The sequence below is a fragment of the Gopherus flavomarginatus genome, chromosome 5 (genome assembly GCF_025201925.1).
Source record: "Gopherus flavomarginatus isolate rGopFla2 chromosome 5, rGopFla2.mat.asm, whole genome shotgun sequence".
NCBI classification, from domain to species: Eukaryota; Metazoa; Chordata; order Testudines; family Testudinidae; genus Gopherus; species Gopherus flavomarginatus.
Genome location: NC_066621.1, coordinates 147,243,875 through 147,270,294, shown reverse-complemented (window position 1 = coordinate 147,270,294; position 26,420 = coordinate 147,243,875). Strand labels below are relative to the sequence as shown.

At 41.7% G+C, this 26,420-nt stretch overlaps 1 protein-coding gene and 1 long non-coding RNA gene across 3 annotated transcripts in view; both read left to right on the top strand.

Moving 5' to 3' along the window:
* The window catches only part of LOC127051001 (uncharacterized), a 427,926-nt gene that overhangs the window by 214,837 nt on the left and 186,669 nt on the right, over positions 1-26,420 (top strand). The gene's annotated exons all lie outside the window — the stretch shown is intronic.
* Positions 1-26,420, top strand: part of MNAT1 (MNAT1 component of CDK activating kinase) — a 212,574-nt gene that overhangs the window by 87,581 nt on the left and 98,573 nt on the right. For both annotated transcript variants that reach the window (XM_050952712.1, XM_050952713.1), the window contains exons 5-6: positions 1,443-1,583; positions 8,955-9,080. In XM_050952712.1, coding sequence (XP_050808669.1) covers positions 1,443-1,583; positions 8,955-9,080 — 267 coding nt within the window. The remainder of the gene's footprint in view (positions 1-1,442; positions 1,584-8,954; positions 9,081-26,420) is intronic.

Below are 26,420 nucleotides of genomic sequence, written 5' to 3'. Positions count from 1 at the left end.
TAGAAGGCATAAGTGCTAGGGGTGCTACCACATCTCCTGGCTTGAAGTGGATTCCATTATTTACAGGGTTTACAGCTTTGTTCAATGGCTCTCAGCACCCCCACTATAAAAATTGTTTCAGCAGTCCTGTCAGAACCCCTGGCATTCTAATGCCACTGTATAAATCCATGTGTGTCCACATGTTGAATACTGCATGCAGTTCTGGTCTCCCCATCTCGAAAAAGATGTATTCAAATTTTAAAAAAAGTACAGAGAAGGGCAGCAGAAATGATTAGAGGTATGGAAAAGCTTCCATATGGGGAGAGATTAAAAAAACTGGGACAGTTCATCTTAGAAAAGAGACAAATGAGAGGACATACGATAGAGATCTGTAAAATCATGAATGGTGTGGAGAAAGTAAATAAGGAAGTTTTTTTGCCCCTTCACATAACACATGAACCAGGGGTCACCCAATGAAATTTACAGGCAGCAGTTTTGAAACAAACAAAAGAAAGAACTTCACACAATGCACAGTCAACTTGTGGAACTCCTTGCCAGGGGATGTTGTGAAGCTCAAAAACATAACTGGGTTCAGAAAAGAATTAGATAAGTTCTAAGATAAGAAGATAAGATAAGAATAAGATAAAGATAGGTCCATGAATGGCTATTAGCCAAGATGGTCAGAGATGTAACTCCATGATCTAGGTGTCCCCAAACCTCTCACTGCTAGAAACTGGGACTGGACAACGGGATGAATCATTTGATAAATTGCCCTGTTCTGTTCACTCCCTCTGAATCACCTGGCACCGGCTGCTGTTGGAAGACGGGATAGTGGGCTAGATGGACCATTGGTCTGACTCAGTATGGCCATTCTTATGTTCTAGGAAGATGCGTGAAACAATGTAGGGGATTACTATAGCATAACCTGCCCATGGGGGGGGGGGTCATTCTTCCTAAGCCCCATCAGTTTGTGATTGGCTTATTTCCTGAAGCATACATGTTTATATCCCTGTCTGATGTAACTGTGGTTATTCTCATTATGGATATGACTCCTGATAAACTCTTGGCTTCAATGGTCTCTTGTGGCAATACATTCTACAGGTTTATTATCCACTGTATCTTTTTTTTAAATAAGTGGTTAGTTTAAATTTGTTGCCTTTCAGTTTAGTTGAATCTCCCCTTGCTCTTGTATTGTCAGAGAGGGTGAATAGCAGCACCAAATTCACTTTCCCTATCCTGTACCCTCTTATTTTGTTTCCTTTTTAAACTAGAGAATCACAGGCTTTTCATAGGAAGTTTTTGCCTTTACCTATGTCTCTAATCATTTTCATTGCCTGTCTCTAGATCCCTGCCAAAGACATTAGGTTAACACCCTTTAGTTGGGGGAAGGGTGCCGTGGCAGCACTCTATCTGCCAAATGTAGGATCTTTTCCAATAATAAATTTCTAATATTGCTGTTTTAGACTCGGGAGCAAGAGGAGCTGGAGGAAGCTTTAGAGGTGGAACGACAGGAAAATGAGCAAAGGCGACTGTTCATACAGAAAGAGGAACAAATGCAACAGATTATAAAAAGGAAGAATAAACAGGCACTTTTGGATGAACTGGTGGGTATCAAAACAGAACTACAGTTTTTGATCTTTAAATTCAGTTCTTGTGGCTTCAGACATGGACTTGTACTACTTATGCTGTTGATACAAAATATCAGTTTTGTACGTTTCATATTTATTTTTTAATTTTTTTCATCCTACAAACATTTGAGAACAGATCTGGTAAGACACCAGCAGGAATGATGCAGGGAGTAATCATGCAAAATGCAGGAGATTGGACTGAGTGAGAAGGTGTTTTTTGTTATGTTTTTGGCTGCGTCTATCTGTATTTCATCCCATTTTTTCCCCTCCAAGCCTGTTCTAAAGAGTCTGTGTTTTGTATTGTACTTCATTGTGACTATTAGAGGTGCTGGGATTTCAGAAAGGTTATCCCAGTGAGTCTACCCAGCCCATCCATTAAATTAGCAACTAACTGCTCCCCATCCCTACTTCTGTAAGAAATTACTGTAAAAGATCAGAATATCTGCTTTGTGCACTGAAAATATTAGCAAACAATAGGAGGCATAGTGACAACTGTTAGTGAGAAAAGAGGTCTTATTTTATTATTAAGTTAGGTATAGTATGTTCTTGGAAATCTATAGCGATCAGCTATTTTTAAAAACTTTTGGAAAGTGACCTACTTTCTGGGATTGCTTCTAGATTTTCTCTAATCCACCATTTTTTGTGCACCTAAAAATACAATAGTAATTTAGGGGAACAGGGCAACCTATGCATTGCATGTGTGGTCTAATCTGGATTTACATATCAACATACTGTTACACTCATGCACTGTATGAGAGAGTCTTAAAAGTGTGTGTGTGTGTGTGTGTGTGTGTGTGTGTGTGTGTGCGTGTGTGCACATGCACATTTATAAATAAAAATATGGGCAGAGAAAAACCAGAAAAGCATGGAAATCTATATTAAAAAATAGTATGTCAGTAGAGTGTTTTAAAGATGCTGTGTCAGCCTTGATTCTGAATTTCTTTGCTTTGCTTTGGTTCTCACATTAAAGTTACATTTAATCCAGTTCTCTTGCATTTTATTTCTGGTTGTTTTTGAAGATGTAACTTACTTTCTTCCCTTCCTGAGAAGGTAGAGTTCTTCTTTGACCCAATGGGAGATCCACTAAAATGCAGAGATATTGGTGTTATGTGATTTAGGAGTTTGTTTTACGGTTTTAGGGACTGTGCTGAGGAACTGCCTTGCCCCGGGGCCAAGGTTCGTGGCAGCCTTTTATTGGATTCTTTGAAAGGAGCTGGTGTTTCATTTTCCTTAGACATCAGCATAGATGTGCAGAAAGGCCCCTTGTTTTACTCCAGTGGATGTATCCCGACAGAAAGGGAAATCCCCCAACAATCTGAGACTTTATATCCAGCAGAGTCTTATAACTTTTTAGGTAATAATGCTCATGATCTGCTTAGTTAGGCATAGTCTGACTAGCAGGCCAATTAATAACTCCACTGTACACTCAGTATATTTCCTTAATGGCTTGGAAAAAGGTTTTGAACTGGTTTCTGACTTTAAAAAGTGTGTTCAATCCTGCTTTAAAATACACTTAATTTAGTAGGGGCCAACATTGTTTTCTTACACAGCAGTTGGTTTTACTGGAAATACAGTTCACCAGATGGCTTGCAAAAAGAGCAGTTATAAATAATCTTTATAACATGACCAAAATAGGTAATTTAACTCTGATTGCACATGCGTTGCTATTAAAACATACCTAAATATTTTTAAAACAACAGAAAGGTAATGTTAAAGGCAGAGAAAGAAAGTTAGAAAATTTTAAAGTGGACTGTGAAATTTGGCTCAAAACTTAGTTTTGTAAAATCATGCTTTTTATAAAACCAGCAGAAATAAGTTTCTTTAACTCCTAAAATTTCTATGAAAACAGTTTTTTAAACATCCCCCTGAAGTTCCTGAAATCTAAACATTGCTGTGTTGCAAATCTGAAAGTGAAGCTAACTATAAACTGAAGCGAAACAAATGTCATTTTTTTCATTGAGAGAAATGGAAAAGATAAACAACATAAACAAAACAGTGAAAATTGTCAAAATGGATTTTAAAATTGAATATTAGAACTATAGGTAATGATATGCATTTTAGCAACATATGGAGTGAAATCCTGGCTCCACTGATCAAACACAAAACTCCCTTTAACTCCAAAGAGGCCAGGATTTCACCCATGAATTTTAAAATTAGCTCTCCTTAATGCACCCTCTGTTTAGGAATTGTTGCACAGACAATAGTTGAGTGTATACGTCTTTCAGAAACTGCTTTAACATTTATATTTATATCAGATGCATACATGTGATCTCAGCTCCAATATTCTGCTCTCCAGTCATGTACTGAATTCATAGTCACAGAGAGAGCGATGCACACAGATAGCAGAATTAAGAGGTCTCATGTAGCAACAAGAGAAAATTTTGCCCTTTAATGTTCAAGCTTTAAAGCAAGTTTGAAGACTAGTTCACAACTTCTTACACTTATTATTTGGATTAAAGTAGCAGAGACTTCAGTCATTGTGCTAGATGCTATATTAATATAATAAGAGACTTTGTTTTTCTCCAAAGAGCTTACAATTTAAGTAGACCGGACAGGCACAAGGAGAAACAGAGACACAGACAGGTAATGTGACTTGTCCAAGGTCACACAGCAGGGCCGTCACCAAGTCAGGAATAAAACCCAGGTCTCCTGAATCACAGTCCATTGTCCTATCCGCAGCACCATGCTACCTCCCAATATAGGATTAGACAGATTTCAGGCTGGCAGTGTTTCAAATGATGTCTCCATGGCTGCCACTTTTAAGTTACAACTGGTATTTTAGTGAAATCTTTATTCGCTTCATGGGTCATGCTGAGCAATGCTTCTTCCTATCCAAACTTTCAGATCCTGAGTCTGAGCAAAGTGTGTAAACTTGTCTTTAAGCACAATATTAACATGTGGTATGATTGTGCACTAATAGTGCTAGAGATGTTCTTAATTCCCCTGTGCACGACAATTGAAATTCTCAGCCCTGCTCCCAGCCCTTTTATGCAGGGGGTGTGCCAGAGTCTGAGTGGGACTGGGAGTGCATGTCCAGGCAAGGACGAAGCACATTGTGCTGTGGGAATTCTGGGCAGCGATGCTGCCTGAAGGCACGTAGGGACAGGCTTTTGTGACTTAGCCCATCATGGCTGTCCTAATGATACTGTGGGGGATGTATCTCCTGCTCCCAGAATCAGGAAGATGCTAAGGTAACTTAAAGCCATCTTAGTCCCCCCACATCCTTTCCCTCTGAGCTGTGAGTTCTGATCCTGCAGACACTTATGCACATGATTAATGATCCTGGTGTAAATGGTTGCATTGATTTCAGTATGTTTTTCACATACAGAAAGTTACCTGTATACATAAATGTTTACAGGATCTGGTCTATGATATCTATCTCTTTACTGCTCTGTAGTGAGAGTTAATTAGAAAGGCTGTGCACTTATTACGTAGGACAAACAGTGAATCGAGCACTGTGGTTTGCTGGGGCAATGCTGATTTCCCAGAACTGTGTATCTCTATGCTAATGTAGAAACTGCTGAGAAGCTAGCATAGAAATTGGCAGCCTTTTGTGTCGCATGAGAAATACAACAAACGTGATAAGTGAGTGGAGGACAAAAAGCCTAGGGAGACTTCCCTCCTCCCCTCCCCCCAACTATATAGCACACATTAAATCTGAAATTAAAAAAATATTGCATTCAATAGCGTCTTCTCAACTATTGCTGATAATAGCAGCACTTGTAGTGCACACTTGAACTGTGATTGTGTTGGATGACGTGGAGGTGTTCAGAGATTCAGGTGCTAACATAGCGAATTTGGGTGGTCCAAATTCTCCCCTTTCAGTTTACATACGACTGAAAAGAGAAGTCCCTATGCTGAAAAGAGTAAGGGTACTGACCTGTGCCTGAACATTTGCAGGACTGTGCTGTTCCACACTGTCATTTGCATCATCCCTCACCCCAGATCAGGTCCCATTTTGAGATACAATCTCTGCCCTGAAACCCACAGTCTATTTTAAGACAAGTCAGTGAGTGAGAAATAGGAAGGATGAAGAGGGAGCATTAATCTTACAATAGTAAGTATGGGCACTGCTTGATGGTTCTGTGTCACTTCAGGAGATTTTCAAAGGCACCTAACTCATAGACTCATAGGTCAGAAGGGACCAATATGATCATCTAGTCTGACCTCCTGCACAAGGCAGGCCACAGAACCCCACCCATCCAATTTTATAACAACCCCTAACCCAGGACTGAGTTATTGAAATCCTCAAAATTGGTTTGAAGACCTCAAGCTGCAGAGAATCCACCAGCAAGCGACCCGTGCCCCACGCTGCAGGGGAAGGCGAAAAACCTCCAGGGCCCCTGCCAATCCGCCCTGGAGGAAAATTCCTTCCCGACCCCAAATATGGCAATCAGCTAAACCCTGAGCATGTGGGCAAGACTCACCAGCCAGCACCCAAGAAGGAATTCTCTGCAGTAACTCAGTTCCCATCCCATCCAACATCTCCTCGCAGACCATTGAGCAGACCTATCTGGTGGTAATCCAAGGTCAATTGCCCAAATTAACGATCCTATCATAACATCCCCTCCATATACTTATCAAGCTTTGTCTTAAAGCCAGAAAAGTCTTTTGCCCCTACTACTTCCCTCGGAAGGCTGTTCCAGAACTTCACTCCCCTAATGGTTAGAAACCTTCGTCTAATTTCAAGTCTAAACTTCCTAATATCCAGTTTATACCCATTCGTCCTCGTGCATACATTAGTACTAAACTTAAATAATTCCTCTCCCTCCCTAACGTTAACCCCCCTGATATATTTATATAGAGCAAGCATATCCCCCCGCAGCCTTCTTTTGGCCAGGCTAAACAAGCCAAGCTCTTCGAGTCTCCTTTCATAAGGCAGTTTTTCCATTCCTCGGATCATCCTAGTAGCCCGTCTCTGAACCTGTTCCAGTTTGAATTCATCCTTCTTGAACATGGGACACCAGAACTGCACACAGTATTCCAGATGGGGTCTCACCAACGCCTTGTATAACGGTACTAACACCTCCTTATCCTTGCTGGAAATACCCCGCCTGATGCATCCCAAAATCGCATTTGCTTTTTTAACAGCCGTATCACATTGGTGACTCATAGTCATCCTGCTATCAACCAATACCCCAAGGTCCTTCTCCTCCTCTGTCGCTTCCAACTGATGCGCCCCCAATGTATATCTAAAATTCTTATTATTAATTCCTAAGTGCATGACCTTGCACTTTTCACTATTGTATTTCATCCTATTTCTATTACTCCAGTTTACAAGGTGGTTCAGATCTTCCTGAATAATATCCCTGTCCTTCTCCGTGTTAGCAATACCCCCCAGCTTTGTGTCATCCGCAAACTTTATTAGCACATTCCCGCTCTTGGTGCCAAGGTCAGTAATAAAAAGGTTAAATAAGATCGGTCCCAAAACCGATCCTTGAGGGACTCCACTAGTGACCTCCTTCCAGCCTGACAGTTCACCTTTCAATATGACCCGCTGGAGTCTCCCCTTTAACCAGTTCCTTATCCACCTTACAACTTTCATATTCATCCCCATCTTTTCCAATTTAACTAACAGTTCCCCATGCGGAACCGTGTCAAACGCCTTACTGAAATCTAGGTAAATTATATCTACCGCATTTCCTTTATCTAAGTAATCCGTCACCTTCTCAAAGAAGGAGATCAGATTGGTTTGACACGATCTATCTTTAGTAAATCCGTGTTGCAATTCGTCCCAATTACCATTGACCTCTATGTCCTTAACTACTTTCTCCCTTAAAATTTTTTCCAAGACCTTACATACTACAGACGTCAAGCTAACAGGCCTATAATTACCCGGATCACTTTTATTCCCTTTCTTAAAAATAGGAACTACATTAGCAATCCTCCAGTCATACGGCACAACCCCCAAGTTTATCGATTGCTTAAAAATTCTCGCTAACGGGCTCGCAATTTCACGCGCCAGTTCCTTTAATATCCTCGGATGGAGATTGTCCGGGCCCTCCGACTTCGTCCCATCGAGCTGTTCAAGTACGGCCTCTACCTCAGTTGCGGTAATATCCACTTCCATATCCACATTCCCGTTTATCATCCCTCCATCATCGCTAGACTCCTCACTAGTCTTATTAAAAACTGAGGCAAAGTACTTGTTTAGATATTGGGCCATGCCTAGGTTATCCTTAACCTCCATTCCATCCTCAGTATATAGCGGCCCCACTTCAACTTTCAACTCCCATTGAAAGTCATTTTTCTACCTTAAACTTTTAAAAATAAAATATTTATAGTCACAATCTGGCTTTGAAGGTTCAGTTGCTTTATAAGTTAGTAGCAAATTTGGATCACAAAGCAGTATTTCCTTCTACAAAGCATCCAAAGAAGTGGGCTGTAGCCCACGAAAGCTTATGCTCAAATAAATTTGTTAGTCTCTAAGGTGCCACAAGTACTCCTGTTCTTTTTGCAATATTTCCTTGGTTCCCCAGAACAGAAATGTATATGCTGTATTGAGTGTGGTGTGCATAAAGTGCTGCAGCAAGGGAGTCTGGGAATAAACAGCTCTGATCACCGCCTCCCCCGCTTCCACAGTAAAGAGAAGTTAGAGGATTTTAGGGTTCACGGAGATAATCAGACTAATTTGATAGAGAATTATTTAGCCAATAGTTTGTCTACCTCTCCTTGGAATGTGGTATATGTATACATGTTAATCTTTTTGTTGTAACCTAAGTGTAAGATTTTTAAGTAGTTAAGCAAGTTAACCATTTATTTTATTACTTTTATTTATATATATAATATATATTTTAAAATTGGCTGGCTTCCCTAAAAATAAGTTGGTTAAGGAGAAAATAAATATGCTGTTGGTTGCACTTACAATGGTGCCATTGTGCAAGGCAGAGCAAGGATCATTTCCAAACGGCCTCAGGTGAAATCTAATGGGAAACAATTTCAAACTGGTCTGAATTCATTTGTAGAAAGAATGTGTCTTAGATAAACATCTGATTCAAGTTATACTACTTTGTACTACTCCTTCTGTGATTAAGTTCTAATTTTTTTATTTTAATAAATATGGTTGCATTGGCCAGTTGCAATAAGGACTCTGTTATATTGTCTTTAATGTGGATTCCATAAAAATGGTTGTTTGCAGATTATGCTGATTTATGAGACTGCTGCAGCTTTTTCCTATTACTGAAAGTGATCGTTTGCTGTAAACTGTTTCTCATATAGAGAATATTTAGCGTAACCTTTTTCTGCTGGTGATGGCCTTTTCAGACACAATTTGTAGTCTTGAAGAATGAGCAGCATTAATTTTTTTTCTTTTGAATATTTCAATCTGTGTTTTCAACATGTTTACAGGAAAGTTCCCATCTGCCGGCCTCCCTGCTCTTAGCTCAACATAAAGACAGATCTACGCAGCTAGAAATGCAGCTGGAAAAACCCAGACCAGTCAAACCAGTCACATTTTCCACTGGCATCAAAATGGTAAGACTTCTTTGTTTCCTTTTTATTTCACTGTTCCAAAAGGCACAGCTTTTCCCAGTCTGAGATATAAATGATCTTTTAAATTTGCCTTGCATTACTGGAGCATGCAGACCAATGGTAAGTATAGTTCCTAATTACTGGTGTAATTTAAAGAGAGCAGTTCAAGAACTTCAGCATTCTAGTAGTTGGAATGTCAGAGATTTTGTGCATTTTGTCCTTGCAATTTTTGTGCTTGTAATTGATCCATTGAAAGTTCCATTTTTTGCCCCATAGCTTGATGTAATTGTTCTGAAAGCTAAAATTCTAGAGCCTTCAGAAAAGGACTGGTGCTTATTTTGTGCACTAGAAGACTGTGTGTGTCAGAGGGAATCTGGAAATCCATGTCGCGTCAATAAGAACACATTCTCAAACAACAAGAACAGCAGAGATGAGTATTTTTCTAACAGCAAATATGTTGGTAGTTCTGTGGTAATAAAGATCTGCCAGCTTTCCTGTTTTATAACGCCATTCTTTCTGTCACAACATAATATAAATGTTCTTTCTTTTTCTGAAATAAACATTTCTTCTGTTCTTTTTTTTTTCTCACCAAAATATATACCTGCAACCTGTGTGTTAAGGATTAGATAAAACCAAATCACAAGTTACTGATCTTTTTTACCCTTCGTCCTCAATAATCCATCTATTTTCCAAGGTCTCCTGAAAAGACTCTAAAAATTCCTTTTAAAATCATCTTCTCGTTACAGACTTCATAATCCACAAAACCATAACCCAGAATTGATACTCAAACCCCCCCTAGAACAGACCAAATAAAAAAACTCCCAGCACCCAACCCTGCATCTCTGTGACATCAGTCTGTTTTGTAATGGGTGTCTGGACTATTCTCTGTGTCTGAATTGCAACATGAGCCCCTTGAGAACAGCATTTGCATCTTACTCTGTTTTTACCGCACCAAGCATACAAGGGCTAGAAGTTAGTATGGGCTATAAACTAGTGTATTTGTTTGTGTTGAGAGAATTAACAGAAAAAGACAATTATTTTGTTTAGCAATGGTCCAACTGGATGGCTGCACTCATTATTCCTTTTTTCTTGCAAAATGTTCCTATGTGTTTTTAATTCTTGGACTTGGGAACCATTGGCGTGTGTCATGAGGACGTCTTGACAATTGTTAGTTTGTATTTGGAAAGAAGCAGAATGAGGTGCTTGTATCACATGAGGATGAAAAGTACTTTCCAGGCCATTTCTAATCAGAGAGGCTGTTAAACAGTATTTGTTAGGGATACACATTTTTAAATAGTCAGGCCCATGTAACTTGTGCCTAAGGGTGCTAAAAGAATTGGCTGAGGTGATCTCTGGTCTGCTGATGTCAAGTTTTATGAACTATTGGAATATCAGGGAAATTCCAAAATACCGGAAGAGTGTTAATGTTGTGCCAATATTCAAAAAAGGTAAGAGGAATAACAGGTATGATTATAGGTTGGTTATCCTGACATCAGTCTTGGCCAAAAGAATGGAAAAGATGATAGATAGAGGAATCGGTTCATAAAGAATTAAAGGAAACGATTATAATGTCAGTCAGCATGGTTTTCTGGAAAATAGATCTTGTCAAATATAATTCTCATTCTTTGAGGAGATTATGCACTTAGCTACATAAATCTAATATATTTAGACTTTTGTAAGGCATTTGATTTAATACCGTAAGACATTCTGATAAAAACAATTAGCATTATACAAATATCAATAAATCGAAAGTTAAATAGGCTAAGAACTAGCTAACTGACCTCAAAAAGTCATCCATAGGGAATCATCTTTGAATAGGGTGTTTCTATGGAATTCTGCAGGGATTGGTACTAGGCCCAATCAACATTTTTTTTGTTTTGTTCTTATCAATGATCTGGAAGTAAATATCAAATCACTCTTGATAAAATTTGGATCACTGGTAAGTTGGGCCCATTCAAACAAAATGTGTTTTTAATACAGCCAAATGGAACGTTTCACATTTGGGAATAAGGAATGCAAGTCATACCTACTGAATGGGGGACAGTATCCTGGAAAGCAGTGACTCTGAAAAGGATTTAGGGATCATAGCGGACAAGCAATTAACTCAAACTCCCAATGCGATGCTGCCGTCAAAAAGGCTAATGCAATCCTTGAGTGTATAAACAGAGCAGTAGAGCATAAGAGGGGTTGGGAGGTGCATGACTTCTGTATATGGCATTGGTGAGACATATACTGGAATACTGTGTCCAGTTCTGGCATCCACATTTTTAAAAGAACATTGAAAGATTAGAGAATGTGCAGAGAAGAGCTGCAAAAATGATTTGAGGGCTGGAGAAAATGCCTTACAGAGAGAGACTTAAAGAACTCAATCTGTTTAGTTTATCAAAAGGAAGATTTGAGAAGTGTCATGATTACAGTAAGTACTTCATGGGGAGAAAATGCAGAGAATAACAGAACAAGAACCATCGGTAGGAAGCTGAAATCGGACAAATTCAAATTAGAAATCAGGCACAAATTTTTACAGTAAGGGTTATTTAACCATTGGAACAAACTTCCAAGGGAAGTGGTGGATTCTCCATGCCTTTGTGCCTTCAGTTCAAGACTGGATGCTCTTCTGGAAGACATGCTTTAGTCAAACATAGGTTATTACACCCAATACAGAAGTAAGTAGTTGAAATTTACAGGTCTGTGATATGAAGTCAGGCCAGATGATGTAATGGCGCCTTCTGACCTTCAACTCTATCAGTTATGCATTTACTGTGAATGGACCTTGAAAGTGGGTGGTATGTCTGGTGAAAAGTACAGTGAACTCTCACTTTTTCGGTCCAAGCCTATGATGCACTGAACTCCTCCTAGGACAGGGTTTCTCAACCTTTTTCTTTCTGAGCCCTGCCCCTCCCCCCCTCCCGCCCTTCAGCTTTCTGGCCTGAGCCCCAGTGAGTCTAATGCTGGCCCTGCTCTCTGGTTTATTTTGGGAGATCCCTGAAACTTGCTTGCGGTCCCCCAGGGGTCCCAGACCCCTGGTTGAGAGCCACTGTCTTAGAAGATGCAAGGCTCCCTCAAATCCTGTGGTGCTCAGCCCCTCACAAGTTTGTGGGATTGTGCTGTATGTGGTAATTCTCATGTAGGATATTTTTCTATAGCCTTCAGAGGGGTAGCCATTTTAGTCTGAATCAGCAAAAATGACGAGGAGTCCTTGTGGCACCTTAGAGACTAACAAATTATCTGGGCATAAGCTTTCGTGGTCCAGAACACACTTCATCAGATGCATGGAGTGAAAAATACAGGAGGCAGGTATCAATATACAGCACATGAAAAGATGGGAATTGCCTTACCAAGTGCGGGGGTCAGTGCTAACGAGGCCAATTCAGTCAGGGTGGATGTGGCTCATTCCCAATGGTTGACAAGAAGGTCTGAGTATCTACAGAGGGAAAATGACTTTTTTGTAGTGACCCAGCCACTCCCAGTCTTTATTCAGGCCTAATTTGATGGTGTCAAGTTTGCAAATTAATTCCAACCCTGCAGTTTCTCATTGAAGTCTGTTTTTGAAGGGTTTTTTTGTTGAAGAATGGCCACTTTTAAGTCTGTTGTTGAGTGTCCGGGGAGATTTGAAGTGCCCTTGAAGGTGGACTTGAAGCACTACACCCATAATAGCAATACTGCTTTGGTTTCCGGTCTACACATCATATCGCAACAGTGTTTAAGGTGGAATGTTCAAAAGCACTCAGCACTGGTGTAGCTCTGCTCCCACGGAAGCCCATGGTGAAACGCCCACTGCATTCAATGGAAGTCATTGACTTCAATGGGAGAAGTGCTGTGCCCGCGTTGAGCACTTGCCCTTAAAGACTGAGACTATAGAGAAACGAGGAGTCTTTGTGGCACCTTAGAGACTAACAGATTATTCTGGGCATAAGCTTTCGTGGGCCAAAACCCACTTCTAGCAGCGTGCAGGTAAGGAAGCACTGTACACCCTTCCCATTTGGTTTCTTTTTTTCCCCTTTCTCCCCCCCCCCCCCCCCCCCCCGCTGCTTGAACCTACGACCGTTCTTCTCCGATGATGGTTCTTTTATTGTACAGAGGCCAGATAGTGCGTCTGGAATGCCTTGCCTGGCTGATTCTGAGATTATGTCTACGCAGCTACATTCTTAACAACGTTGGCTGTGGTGCTCTACTTTTTTTTTTGTTGTTGTTGGCTTGAAATATGAGAATTTTTCCTTGAATGGTCTAAATCCGAGGTGTCTTGAGCCTGATTGACGTTGTTTTGCTCTTGAGTTCCAAGGAATATGCCCATGTTAGTCTCCTGAAAGACATTCAATTAGGCTAACTGTTTTTAGGTGTTCTATGTGTATTCTTTATACCAGACATTGAGTTTCCATTCCTTTGGAGGGGAGAGGATTTCCTTCCTTTAATAAACCAAATGAGAACATCCCTCATTACTCAGAAAAGGTAGACTTCTTCCCCTTCCATTGGCTCCTTTTGTTAACAGCATGCATGTTAGATAGGAATAGGACCCCCCTTGTCTCTTCCCCCACCCTGAGAGAGATCTGTTTAAGTTTGATCTATGCTATTTCCTTACAACTTTGTGTATCATTTTGCCTAACTTCTTTTTTTAAATTCAGTTCTGCGGATGACAGGCTCTTCAAGCTGCCTGCTTACAAAAAAGCTACCCTTTGTGAGTTGTTTCATGTAAGTGAGTGGGATAGGGAGCTGCAGTCCCTTTTTATCAGGCATTTCCCTTCTTGTTTGTAACCTACAGCTTCCTGCATAATTTGAATATTTTAAACACCATTTTCCTTAGTGGAGTATATGTCTGTTAGGCCCAGTCTGCAAACCAGCTTAATGCTGTTACAGAAAGTGTGGCAATTGTAATTGCACTTCCAGTAACAGTCTTGAAAGTGGTGGTGCTAGGTCTGTGCTAGCAGTTAAATAGTTTTCAATGTTAGCGGAAGGGGGCAACGGCTTTCACTAATGCTAGGAATCTCTTCAGGATGATCTTGGCATAAATCAAGCCACTGTTTGGAGAATGAGTCCTTTCTGGTTGGGAGATTGGTCTACAGGAGAGCTGATGTCTGAACATATCCTTGTAAGGATGCTTATTTGTATTCAGAGGTGTGTGTTGCACTGGTGACAGCAATTCACAAATGCAGACAGGGCTCATTTCACCGCAATGATAGCTTCCTTTCAATGTTTCTGCCACTTACAGGGTGGTGGCGGGAGCCACTTGATCCTCATGGTTTGCCTGTGCTTGACAATACCACTACTGCTTATAATACTTAGCAGTTCCCTAGCTAATCCACTAACTAATAGTGCTGGAGATCGTATATGAAGTAGGGCAGCATTTCAGAGTGCTTGTCACTCTTTCCCTCCACTCCATTTTTGTGATTGCTCCCTGACCCATCTACTAGAGCAGGCCTGCACAACTTGTAAAGCGGCGAGGGGCCATATTACTCCACAAAGAAAACAGCAAAGGGCTGAACCCCACCGACCTCCCCCACACCTCAGCACCGCCAAGCCCCCCTGAAACACAACACCCCCCCAGCACTGCCCAGCCTCCCCGAAATACTCCCCCCCCCCAGCACTGCCTGCCCCATGGAAACAAACCCTCCTTCCCCAGTGCTGCCCCACTGAAACAGCGATATTGAACCTTGGTAATGTTATAGTGAGCCCCTAAGGTAGTATAATTAAGGTAAAAGAAAAATGTCTTTTTGGTAGAAGTAGAATAAGATCTTCCCCCCCACTTTGTAATCAGTTGCCCTGTTGAATGAATGAGCTGTGAATGAGGAAGGAGTGGAAGGCAGCACTTCCAGACAGCTGCAACCCTTGGAGAGGGGATGGGAGCCAGACCAGATCAGAAGAACAGGTCAGCCACTGACTCCTCGCTCGCCTCCTCAGTCCCCCACCCCCTGCTTGCCTCCCCAGCCCCCCTCCTTCACTGCCGGCTCACCTGCCCCCCCCCGGTCACCTCCTTCAGCCCTCTTCCCCTCTCAGCTTGCCTCCTCAGCCCCCGCCACTGCCTGCCCACCCACTCGCCTCCTCAGCCCCCACTCCGCCACCGCTGGCTCACTTGCCCCCTCTGCCACTGCCTGCCCGCTTGCCTCCTCAGCCCTGCACCACCCTGGCTTGCCTCCTCACTCCCTGCCACTGCCCACCCGCCTCTTCAGCCCCCCTCCCTCACCCACCACTTGCCTACTCACCCCCCACAGGCCTCATAGTGAGCCCACCTACTCATCCCCCATGGGCCACACAGTGAGTCCACGCAGGCCGCATGTGGCCCCTGGGCCGCATGTTGTGCAGGCTTGTACTAGAGGATTGCTGCTCTCTGGAGGCAATTCCATGCAGTTAAAAAATTAAGTACCTGAAACTAGATTGTCTAAATACCTTGTCATCTCCTATAGAACTGCTTACCTCTTCAGAGCACTTTCTGAGCAGGTAGCTGGGGAACTGAGGAATTAGAGAATCTCTGTATGGAATGATATTGCATCTCTTGTATGAGTGGGAGAGTGTTCTTTTCCAACAGTGAAAGCACTCCTTCAGTATAGCTCAGCTGCATTGTCACTGCATAATGAGCCCAATTCCTGGCACATCTATGTTTTTATTTTTTTTTATTTTTATAATACTAGTAGTATTTATTAATAGTAATATAGTAGAACACACAGAGACCGTTGCGATCTCAAAATGCTTACAGACTAAGTACACATGATAAAGGATGGGAAAGGAAACTGAGGCACAGAGAGTGAAATGATTTGCCCAAGGTCATACAGGAGGTCATAGAACCTGGGCCTTCTAAGTCCCAGACTAGTGTCCTGTCCACTGGACCAGGCCACATCTCCTATCATCAATCTTCTTAACTTATCTTAACTTGGTCTGAATATTACAAGCAATTAATTCTGGGTGCCATCATCTTGTACTGTAATTAGTTCAAAGTTAGTGTGAGTGAGTGACATGCTGTCCTGAAGCAGCAGAAGTCACAGGATGGAGTTGTCAAATCAAAAATTCTCGAATTAATCCTCCTGCCTGGTGGCACAGGATGTTTAGGACATCATTGAAATGCATCACAATAGTAAACTGAGCACAGCAAGTGCGAGGAAATACACCTCTACCCTGATATAACGCAACCTGATATAACACGAATTTGGATATAATGTGGTAAAGCAGTGCTTCAGGGGAAGGGGGGGATGGGGGCAGGCTGCGCACTCTTATGGACCAAAGCAAGCTCGATATAACGCGGTTTCACATATAACACGGTAAGATTTTTTGGCTCCCGAGGACAGCGCTGTATTGGGGTAGAGGTGTAATATTCTTGTGGTGTTACCCTCACAACATTATCTTAATTAGAAATAACATTCATATTTTATGTTTTTGTTGGGCTGTGCTTTTAACTCTGACTTCAGCTAATTGACTGTACTTAGTTATTGCCTCTGTTGCTTCAGGTTCCAGCAAATGTTCATTGGCTGCTTCTGTTTTCCAGTCTGTGTTTCTTTTATAGTTCATGTAGCCAATATTCAAGATTGTGTTCCAAGTCTAAAAAAAATTCCTCCAAATACTTTTAAATCGTTTGTGTTCCATCAGAGTCTCCCAGATATATGATGACACGTGAATTGGGAGGATTAAACCTAATCCCACCATTTACAGTAGTTTGCTCATCTACAGATCCAAATAGTTGCATGTTGTGTTTCCAGTACTTGCATCCATTCGTGTGGGCATGTGATTATGTTCATAAATGATCATTGTTACTAGTTGTCTTTTTTTACAACGTACTCTTAAAATCTGCCTAAACAGTAAAAGATTCTTTTTTTTAGGGAATCAATCCATTTTTCTTCCTTTGCTATTCCTTCCAGCTGGTCTATTTTCAGGCAGAAACAGTTCAGACGGATTTGATTTCTTCATGAGATGCATGCCAGGCAGAGATTATCTGTATTTTTGTTTTTAATCACCGTTCTGCTCATGGTGTGTGAATTTCTTGCATGGAGATAGGTAAGGAACACTCCTTTTTATAGTATTTGTTAGCCCCCACTTAGCCCTCAATGCTGGAAGGGGATGACCACTTTGGCTTCTATCCATAAAAACACTTAAGTGCATGCTTAATTTTAAGCACCTGAGTAGTCCTATTGATTCCATTATTCTGAGTTTAAATAAACGCTTAAATGCTTTACTGGATCAGGGCCAAATTGCTCAGCACTTTGCAGGATCGAGTCCTTAAGGAGTTACTATTGTGAAAGCTTCTGAGTGGAGCTTTTGCAAAGCTTTTAGATCACTTAATAAGGTTCCTTTTGTTAATAGTTCATACCTTTGGAGTCATAAAAGCTCTTTCTTCTCCTTCGCTTTGAATATACTCCTCCATTAATAATTATCCTCACTTTGTCTATTATTTAATCAACTAAATAAAAAACAAAACTCTCTGAAGAGGACAAGGGTATCTTGGGCTGTTTGTAGAGCATCCTGGGTTACTTCCCTTTCCTCCACTCTCTTTTTAACTCTAGCTGACTTGGGGAAAAATATATTGATTTATGTGCAAACCTTTTAGTTCAGCACTGAAAGGTGTGTCTGGCTTGTTGTAACATGTTTTTGTAGGTTCCCTTTAGCAAAAACACATTGTATGGAGATTATGACTTTAATTACTTTAGTCCAGTATCAATTGTTATATTGTTGTCTAGATGTTAAACTGTTCCTGTGGGTTAAAAAATTATCTCATTATTCTATAACAACATTACAGGTAATTGGTTTGAAGACTGCTTCATTTAAATTTAAAGGCTGGTATTTACAGATTAGTTAATAATACAGATTAGTTGACTCTAAGATTTCTTTACACCTCACTATCTTTATTGATACTTAAAAGTGAATAGACACTGACTCAGAGTTAAGAACTGGATACCTCAGTAAATTTAGGATGGTGTCCTCTGTGAGCCCTTTGCCTGTAATCTAGTATATGAGACATCTATTGTGTTCAAAGTGGTACTGTATATGAACCCTTTGCCATTAATATATCTAGATTCAATTTACTTTAGTGTGCAACTGAGAACTTGTGACTGGCATTTTCAAGAGAAGAATTCACATCTGTTCAGGCACTAATTATTACTTGGCGATCATTCCAATCCAGGTAATAGAAACTAATACTCTATGGAGCGGGGAGTGAAGAAATGGTTTGGAAATGTAGATGGCCGTTTGATGAACCATCTTAAAACTCTAAGCACTTCATGCAACAGTGCCTAAGAGTTAGTGATCTTTTACACTGAAGTAAGGAATGATTTTCTTTTCCAGTGGCATTGCTACACAAGTGAATGAGTTTGGAATTTTGTTGTTGTTGGCATGAGTGAAATAACACAATAGCCCTTTAATAGACAAGATATTCTATCTATTGGTTCTTTTCTATCCTTTTTTATTAGAGGGATAACAGGCTAATTTGGTCCTCTATATAATAGGCACTTTAAATATTAATTTAGGCCTTGTCAAGGTTGAGAATTCAGTCCAAATGCAGCAGTCATTGGCCAGCCATTGACTAGATGCACCTATGTGAACCCCAAGTATAGACAAGGAAAATAAAGATTTGCTTCAGTTGAGTTTATGCTAGTTTATGCTAGTTTTAAGCAGGGGTGAGCTTCATCAGAGCAAATACACCCCTGCAACCTCAAAGACAATGACTCTGTGTCTGGAATGGCAGAAAAAAGGAGTAGTCTCCATCATTCCTTGGCACTGGGAGAGGAAGATGGCTGGGGGTGGGAAGGGAGCATCACCTGGGCTGGTGAGCAGGCCAGTGGGGCTCAGGTTAGCCATAGGTCCCTGAGAACTCAGTAGAGGGATATGAGCCCGACTGGAGCCCCAGCTTCCCCCGCTGGGATTAGCATAGCACCAGGTTTTTGATTTGCTGTGAGCATCACGCTAGTCACCTTTTTGGGGACTGGGAAAGAATTTTTCCCGCACTGCCCGATTGCCCAGTGTGAAGTGTGTGGGTTTTCGTGTTTTTTCCCTACAGTAGCTTTGGGATTCAGTGAGATAAATGAAGAGTTAAGGTTCAAGGTGTCATAATTTAGCAGCTGGCAGGTGTCCAGTTCCATACAGGGTCTGGTTCCCTGATAAAACCAGAGTGAGAAGTGGATTTAGGGGAAGGCATCCCCTCAAGAAGCTGGGGGATGGCGTTGAAGCTCCTAGTCTGTCAGTGAGGAGACTACTCCATTTCCCCAGCCCCTTAATCATAGAATCATAGAATATCAGGGTTGGAAGGGACCTCAGGAAGTCATCTAGTCCAACCCCCTGTTCAAAGCAGGACCAATTCCCAACTAAATCATCCCAGCCAGGGCTTTGTCGAACCTGGCCTTAAAAACCTGTAAGGAAGCAGATTGCACCACCTCCCTAGGTAACCCATTCCAGTGCTTCACCACCCTCCTAGTGAAAAAGTTTTTCCTAATATCCAACCTAAACCTCCCCTACTACAACATGAGACCATTACTCCTTGTTCTGTCATCTGCTACCACTGAGAACAAGCAAGGGGATGGTGCTGGGGTCTCAGTGACAGGCTAGGTACCAGCAGTGGAGAGGAGTCGGGGCAGAAGGCAGCCTCTCACTAGGTGGTAACTGTGACAGATATTGCAATCACATGCAATATCTTTGGGGACCATATTGTGATAAGTTTAGGGGTGGTTTGTTATCACTGTGGGCCAGGGATTGTTTGCGGTTTTGCAGAGGAATGGAGGAAGGGTTACCATAGTTCCTCCAGGAACTAAAAACAGTGTGTGTGGGGGGTGGGGAGGGGTGATTAAGATGAATCACTCTTGTTTGTAAACACCTTTGGAGAGGTACCACTCCCTGAGGAGGCTTGCATATACTGGTTCAGACTGAATTTTCCAGAGAGTAAACTGACAAAGAAAGGGCTTTTGGCATAAAGACTGAGCTTAAACTGGCACAGGACTTCTTCTTTTTTTAATTCAGCAAATGGATGGGACCTTTTCTCCAAGGGGAGCCAAGGGGAGGGGGCGGGAGAGGGCACTGTTGTGGAAGAGTTGGAAAGACTTTGGTTTATCCAGACCCCCTAGAACTTTGGTAAGCTTTTAGCATGGGTACAGGACACTTTTATTGTTTTCACATGTTTTCTCTGTAATATTTTTACCCTGATGATAAATGCACCCTAAGAATAAAAGTATTTTACTTTGTGAAGACTGGTTGCTAACTGGTACACATTGTTGCAACCCCTGGAGAAAAGTTAACTACAGGTGCTGGATCCCAATCAGACCTGCTGGGGCAAGCAGGCCGAGGTGCAAAGGGACTGCAAGCCTAAACCCCATCTGGAAGAGGAGATGCAGGTCTCTACCTGAGAGAGCTGTCAGCTGGGATCCTGAAACCTTAAGTGAGTGCCTGGGAGGAAGGGCTCTGGGGGTGAGGGGTCAAAGTTAACCTGTGAGAATGAGGATTACGGGAGTTAAGATAACCTGCACTGTGTAAATTATTACTGGATAGTTTCCAGATGAGTTAATAGTGTTGCAGCCTAATTAAGCCCCATCCCTTGCATCTTGTCTGTCTTCCTGCATGACTGGGATAATTACAGCTGTCCTCCTCTGTGCTATTATATATTTATTAGTTATACCTAGCTCTTATATAGTGCTTTTTATCAGTAAATATCCAAGTGCTTTATAAAGAATGTAAGCATCTTTATACCATTTTATCCATGAGGAAACTGAGGCACAGAGCTGAAGTGACTTATCCCAGGTCACCCAGTAGCAGAGCCAGGAATAGATCCCACCTCTTTTGAGCCCTAGTCCAGTGCTCTCTCCACTAAGCCACACTGTGCTAGGATTTTCCACGCCTGCAACTATTTCAATGTCTGGTCATCAACTACTGAAACGAGGACAAAGCCTTAATGTTCCATTTGTGTTTCTGTTGCGATGTGGTCCTTTTTTGTATAGTGTTCAGCTCCTGAAGGAAGCTTTTATTTACCTTCCAGCAGGATATAACTTTGTCTATGGGAGTGGGGCAGAGAATATGCAAATTCTGACAAGAGTGGCCAGTGAACATTATTTAATTTTGGTGTTTCCTGGGCTAAGCCATTTTGAAATGTCTGACATCAATAATTAAATAAATTTCCACGTCCTGAACATTAGCATAGTGTTTACTGGTACCTCTTTGAATCAAATGAGGCTTCTGCAAATATAAAAAATATAGGTTTATTGTTGCTGTTTGGAACAGAAGGTGACACCTGAATATCATAACTTTCCTCTTTTTTGTTGTCTAGTATTGGGGTTTTCAGAGTTAAATACGGTGTGAGGGTGTTTGTTTTGGAATTTGTAAATTCATTTATATGGGCCAATGTGATGGGTTGTGTACCCCGTGCAGGAAATGAAAGGATAATGTGGGACTGAGAGCTCGATCAGCCCGACCTGCTTGCATCTGAAAGGTGAGCCAGGCACAACTAGAGATGAAGCTCAGTTGGGGAAGGAGCTGGGTGGTTAGTATAAAGAACAGAAGTTTGGAGCAGAAGGGGGCTGCAGGGAGGAATCATAGAATATCAGGGTTGGAAGGGACCTCAGGAGGTCATCTACTCCAACCCTCTGCTCAAAGCAGGACCAATCCCCAGACAGATTTTTGCCCCAGATCCCTAAATGACCCCCTCAAGGATTGAACTCTCAACCCCGGGTTTAGCAGGCCAGTGCTCAAGAGGAAGGAACTCTCTGGTCATGCTTTGGGACTAGAGAGTGGACAGACTGGCAGGCTCAAGGTGGAAGCCTAGAGGGAGAATTGGCACTAGCATCATCTCCTGACCAGACAAGTCTCACAGAGCACCAGGAGAGAGATGAAGCAGTCACTGGAAGTAGGGTAGGCTCCAGTGGTAAGCCCTGATAAAAGGGGAGGATCTGGATTTTTAGGAAGGGGGCCTGGGAGATATTTAGTGGAGGAACAGCCATGGGAACTTGAGGCATGAAAGGCCTAGCCTGTGGAGGATGGAAGATGGTTTAAGTTTGTGCTTTTAGACTCAGATTTATGTGGGGATTCCAAGGGAGAGCCCTGCAGGTCCTAGCATTGAGAGTAGGATGAACCTAGCGAGGTTCTGAGTAGTTGCAGGGTTAGGTCAGACTAGAGAGACCTTGCCTGCTCACTTACAGTGACCTTGTGCTGGAACCCAGTTATGGGGGGGAACGTGGCGGGAGAAGGCCTCAGTTCCCCTACTAGCCACCAGGGAAGGTGGTGTGAAGTCCCCAGATTTAAGGGGATAAGGACACCTTAAACAAAGAATGTGCAACGCCTAGAGGGGCCAAAGTCCGGAACGAAGACCTGTCGTAAGTACTTTGTTTTATTGGACTTCTGGGGTAACAAAATGGTGATCTGGCCAGATGGCCAAGTTACGAGAAGAGGGGGACTGCTGTGGGGCCAAAATGACTCTCAACAGGTAGCACTGGAGAGGAGGGAGCTTGCGGTACCACACCCAGCCATGAGGAGGTGCTCCGACAATGAGTGCACTCTTTGACAGACAGATTTTCAGTTATTGGGTGCTCACAACCCCCTTTTGAAACCAATGGGATCTTAGGTGCTCAGCACCTTCCTAATCAGGCTAATAGACTTCAATCTGTCTACTGCAGCCATTTCTAGAGTCTAAAAGTGCAGTCATTGTGTTAGAGTCTTACTATGAACTACTGGCAGATGGAGGAATCTAGTGACTGTTCCGAAGGGCAGTTAATCCTGCATGTGAAAAAACACGGCAGAGATGGAAGACCCAATTGCTGCTGGAGGAACATGAAGTGATACTGATTTGTCCACTGTGCCAAAGCTGGTAAAAGTGGCTCTCCAGAATGGTTCCTATGGAGCTGTTTTTTAACGTCGTTGAGCACTCGCAGGTCCCATTAGCTCTGGTTGGAATTCTGGGAGTTCGGCACTGCTTCAGTTGGGCCTTATATTTGTGCGGACTAGTATAAAGAAAAACATGCTGAGAAAAATGTTGCCTTATTAGAAACTGCAGAATTGGATGTCATTGCTAACAGCAACAAACACTGCAGTGATCAGGACACCAACTTCAAGAAGACAGAGAGAAAAGGGAAATTCTGAGCTTCACAACTCAACCCTCATTAAAGAAACAATACATTGGTACAGAATGCATATGTTTTATTATATCTGCAAAAACTAAATGGTGGGTTACAATGTGATACTTCAGGGTTGGATTCTAAGTATTTTACCATTTGTCTGAAGAATGCCATGACTTAAATGTTATGTATATCCTATAACATTTTGAAATATGTATCCAGTATGTAGCAACATGCCTGTTGGTTTTGAATATTATGATGGAGGACATTTAGCAACAGTAGACAAAGTTTGGGGGGGGGAAGTGGCTTTTTAAAAAAATTAATGAATAAAGGTTTTTGTGAAGATTCAGGCAGATTCATGCGTAGCTGCATTTAAATGTTTTGAACTATCTGTTTTTTGAAGTGTAAGCCAGATACACATCTGAGGAAGTGGGTATTCACCCACGAAAGCTCATGCTCCAAAACATCTGTTAGTCTATAAGGTGCCACAGGATTCTTTGCTGCTTTTACAGATCCAGACTAACACGGCTACCCTCTGATACCAGATACACACTATATTTAAAAGCACTCAGTCATCAGATCATATTCCGTGTGTGCCAACCTACAGACTAATGTCTAAGATAATTAATTTATGTGATTACCATATAGCTGCTGATATATCAAAGTGTTTAAACATTAGACGTTTTATGTTGACTTAATGAAGTCCTCCCCCTCCCCCCAAGAAAAAAAAGGTTAAGTGAAAAAGTATATAAACCACTGCAAATTAAATTTATTAGCTTATGGTATTTTGCAGTTAACCTAAAATAGTGGTTCTAATCTTAAAAGTAACTATAAAAAATGGCATCATGAGGTTCTGCATTTAAATGTTTTGAACTATCTGAACCACACTGTCAGAGTGGTTAAGAACTGGAATAAATTGCCTCAGGAGGTTGTGGATTCTCCATCATTGGAGATTTTAAAGAGCAGGTTGGACAAACACCTGTCAGGGATGGTCTAGATAATACTTAGTCCTGCCTTGAGTGCAGGGGATTCATAGATTCTAGAACTGGAAGGGACCTCGAGAGGTCATCGACTCTAGTCCCCTGCCCTCATGGCAGGACCAAATACTGTCTAGACCATCCCAGTTAGACATTTATCTAACCTATTCTTAAATATCTCCAGAGATGGAGATTCCACAACCTCCCTAAGCAATTTATTCCAGTGTTTAACCACCCTAACAGTTAGGCTGGACATTAGGAAAAAGTTCCTAAGCCTCCCTTGCTGCAGTTTAAGCCCATTGCTGCTTCTTCTATCCTTAGAGGCTAAGGTGAACAGGTTTTCTCCCTCCTCCTGATGACACCCTTTTAGATACCTGAAAACTGCTATTATGGCACCTCTCAGTCTTCTTTTTTCCAGACTAAAACAAAACCAATTCTTTCAGCCTTCCTTCATAGGTCATGTTCTCAAGACCTTTAATCATTCTTGTTGCTCTTCTCTGGATCCTTTCCAATTTCTCCACATCTTTCTTGAAATGCGATGCCCAGAACTGGACACAATACTCCAGTTGAGGCCTAACCAGCGCAGAGCAGAGCGGAAGAATGACCGTATCTTGCTCACAACACACCTGTTAATGCATCCCAGAATCACATTTGCTTTTTTTTGCAACAGCATCACACTGTTGACTCATATTTAGCTTGTGGTCCACTATAACCCCTAGATCCCTTTCTGCCGTATTCCTTCCTAGATAGTCTCTTCCCATTTTGTATGTGTGAAACTGATTTTTCCTTCCTAAGTGGAGCACTTTGCATTTGTCTTTGTTAAACTAGAGACCTCTCGAGGTCCCTTCTGTTCTATAATTTTCACTACCTCACTTTGTTTCCATGTCAAAAGTGGTGTTTTACGAATATAAAGATTTCCCCTCCTCCCCGGCTATGCAAACTTAGCCTGGACTCATAAAGTTGAGCTGTTCAGTTTATCCCTCACTAGTACTGTAATATGATAAGGATCTGGTAGTCCAAATACATCTATGCAAGCCTGCTAAAAACACCCGGCCTGATTCTCCTTTACAATTGTGCATATTTATAGTGCTCAGGCAGTGTAAATTATATTTATGCCTACTTTAAGGCCCCTTAATGCTGCCAAAGTGGTATTTGTTTATATACATATATTAGTATGTATATGGGCCAATGAGTTGGCACGTCGGTAATGACTGGAACTTAGTAAACAAAACTCTTAACACACTCATTTAGTTACAGTTGGCTCTGTAGGAGTGAAAAACAATAAAATGTATATTTGTTTCACCAAAGTCTGTGGGTCTACCTGTGAAGGGACACAAGAAGTAGATCTGCTGAGAGAGAAGATGCCATGTGTACTGTCACTTTTCAGAAGAGAGCTGTACTCTTGAATTTATTATATTTAGCTGACAAAGCAATGTATGCATGCTTGTCTTGGCCACTGGTGTTAAGTTGTATAGGCCATTGATGCTAATGGCACTACTCAGGTGAGTAAAGTGAGCAGGATTTGGCCCTGTGTTTGTTAGATTATTGAGCAGAAATGTCGGATTAGCCATAGTTGCAGCCACCCCACTGGTTTCCCAAGAAGAGCAGCTCACTGTAGAGATGGATAAAATATTTTCAGGAGAAGCAAATATTTTCTGGGAGAAAATCTATCAAAAATAGATTGCAGGATAATTTGAAAATGCCATCCGTTAATTCTAAAATATCATTCATCACAGGATGACTGCAGTTCATAGATATTTAGTTCCTAGCATTTAAAGCCAGAAGGGACTGTGTAGTCTGACCACCTCCATAACACAGGTACAACAGTATTCCCAACCTGTGGGAGGGCTTGACTGAGATTTGAACACAGAAGCTCTTGCAAGTTGAGTTGATCTACAGAATTGCTTTGTTGTAACTTTTGGATCTAATGAATTTTTATAAAGCTACCACTACAATGAACTAAAGATGTTCCTCGTTCTTTTTACTGATGCAGATTAATCTACATGAATTATGTTTTCAATTGCTTTGGAAAATGTTTTAAAAATTTTAAATCCCAATTGTACAAGTGGATTGGCATGGGTGGACCTTTGTGGAGACTCGTTAACCCTTGTGCCTACATAGTGCTCCATTAAAGTTATCTTGCACTGTCTGATTGCAGGATTGTTGTCTTGCATTCCAGTTAGAAAGAAGAAGAAAAAAAAAAAGATCCTGAAAAGTGTAAAATGGTAGAGCTCATGAAATGCTGTGTGGATGCCTGGCAGCAGGGAATACCAAGTAGCTTTGCCACCCGGACCCCTGATAATCCCCTAGGAATGCTCTCTGCTGGACAGGCAGCGTAATCTGGGGAAAGGGAACTAGACTGGGAA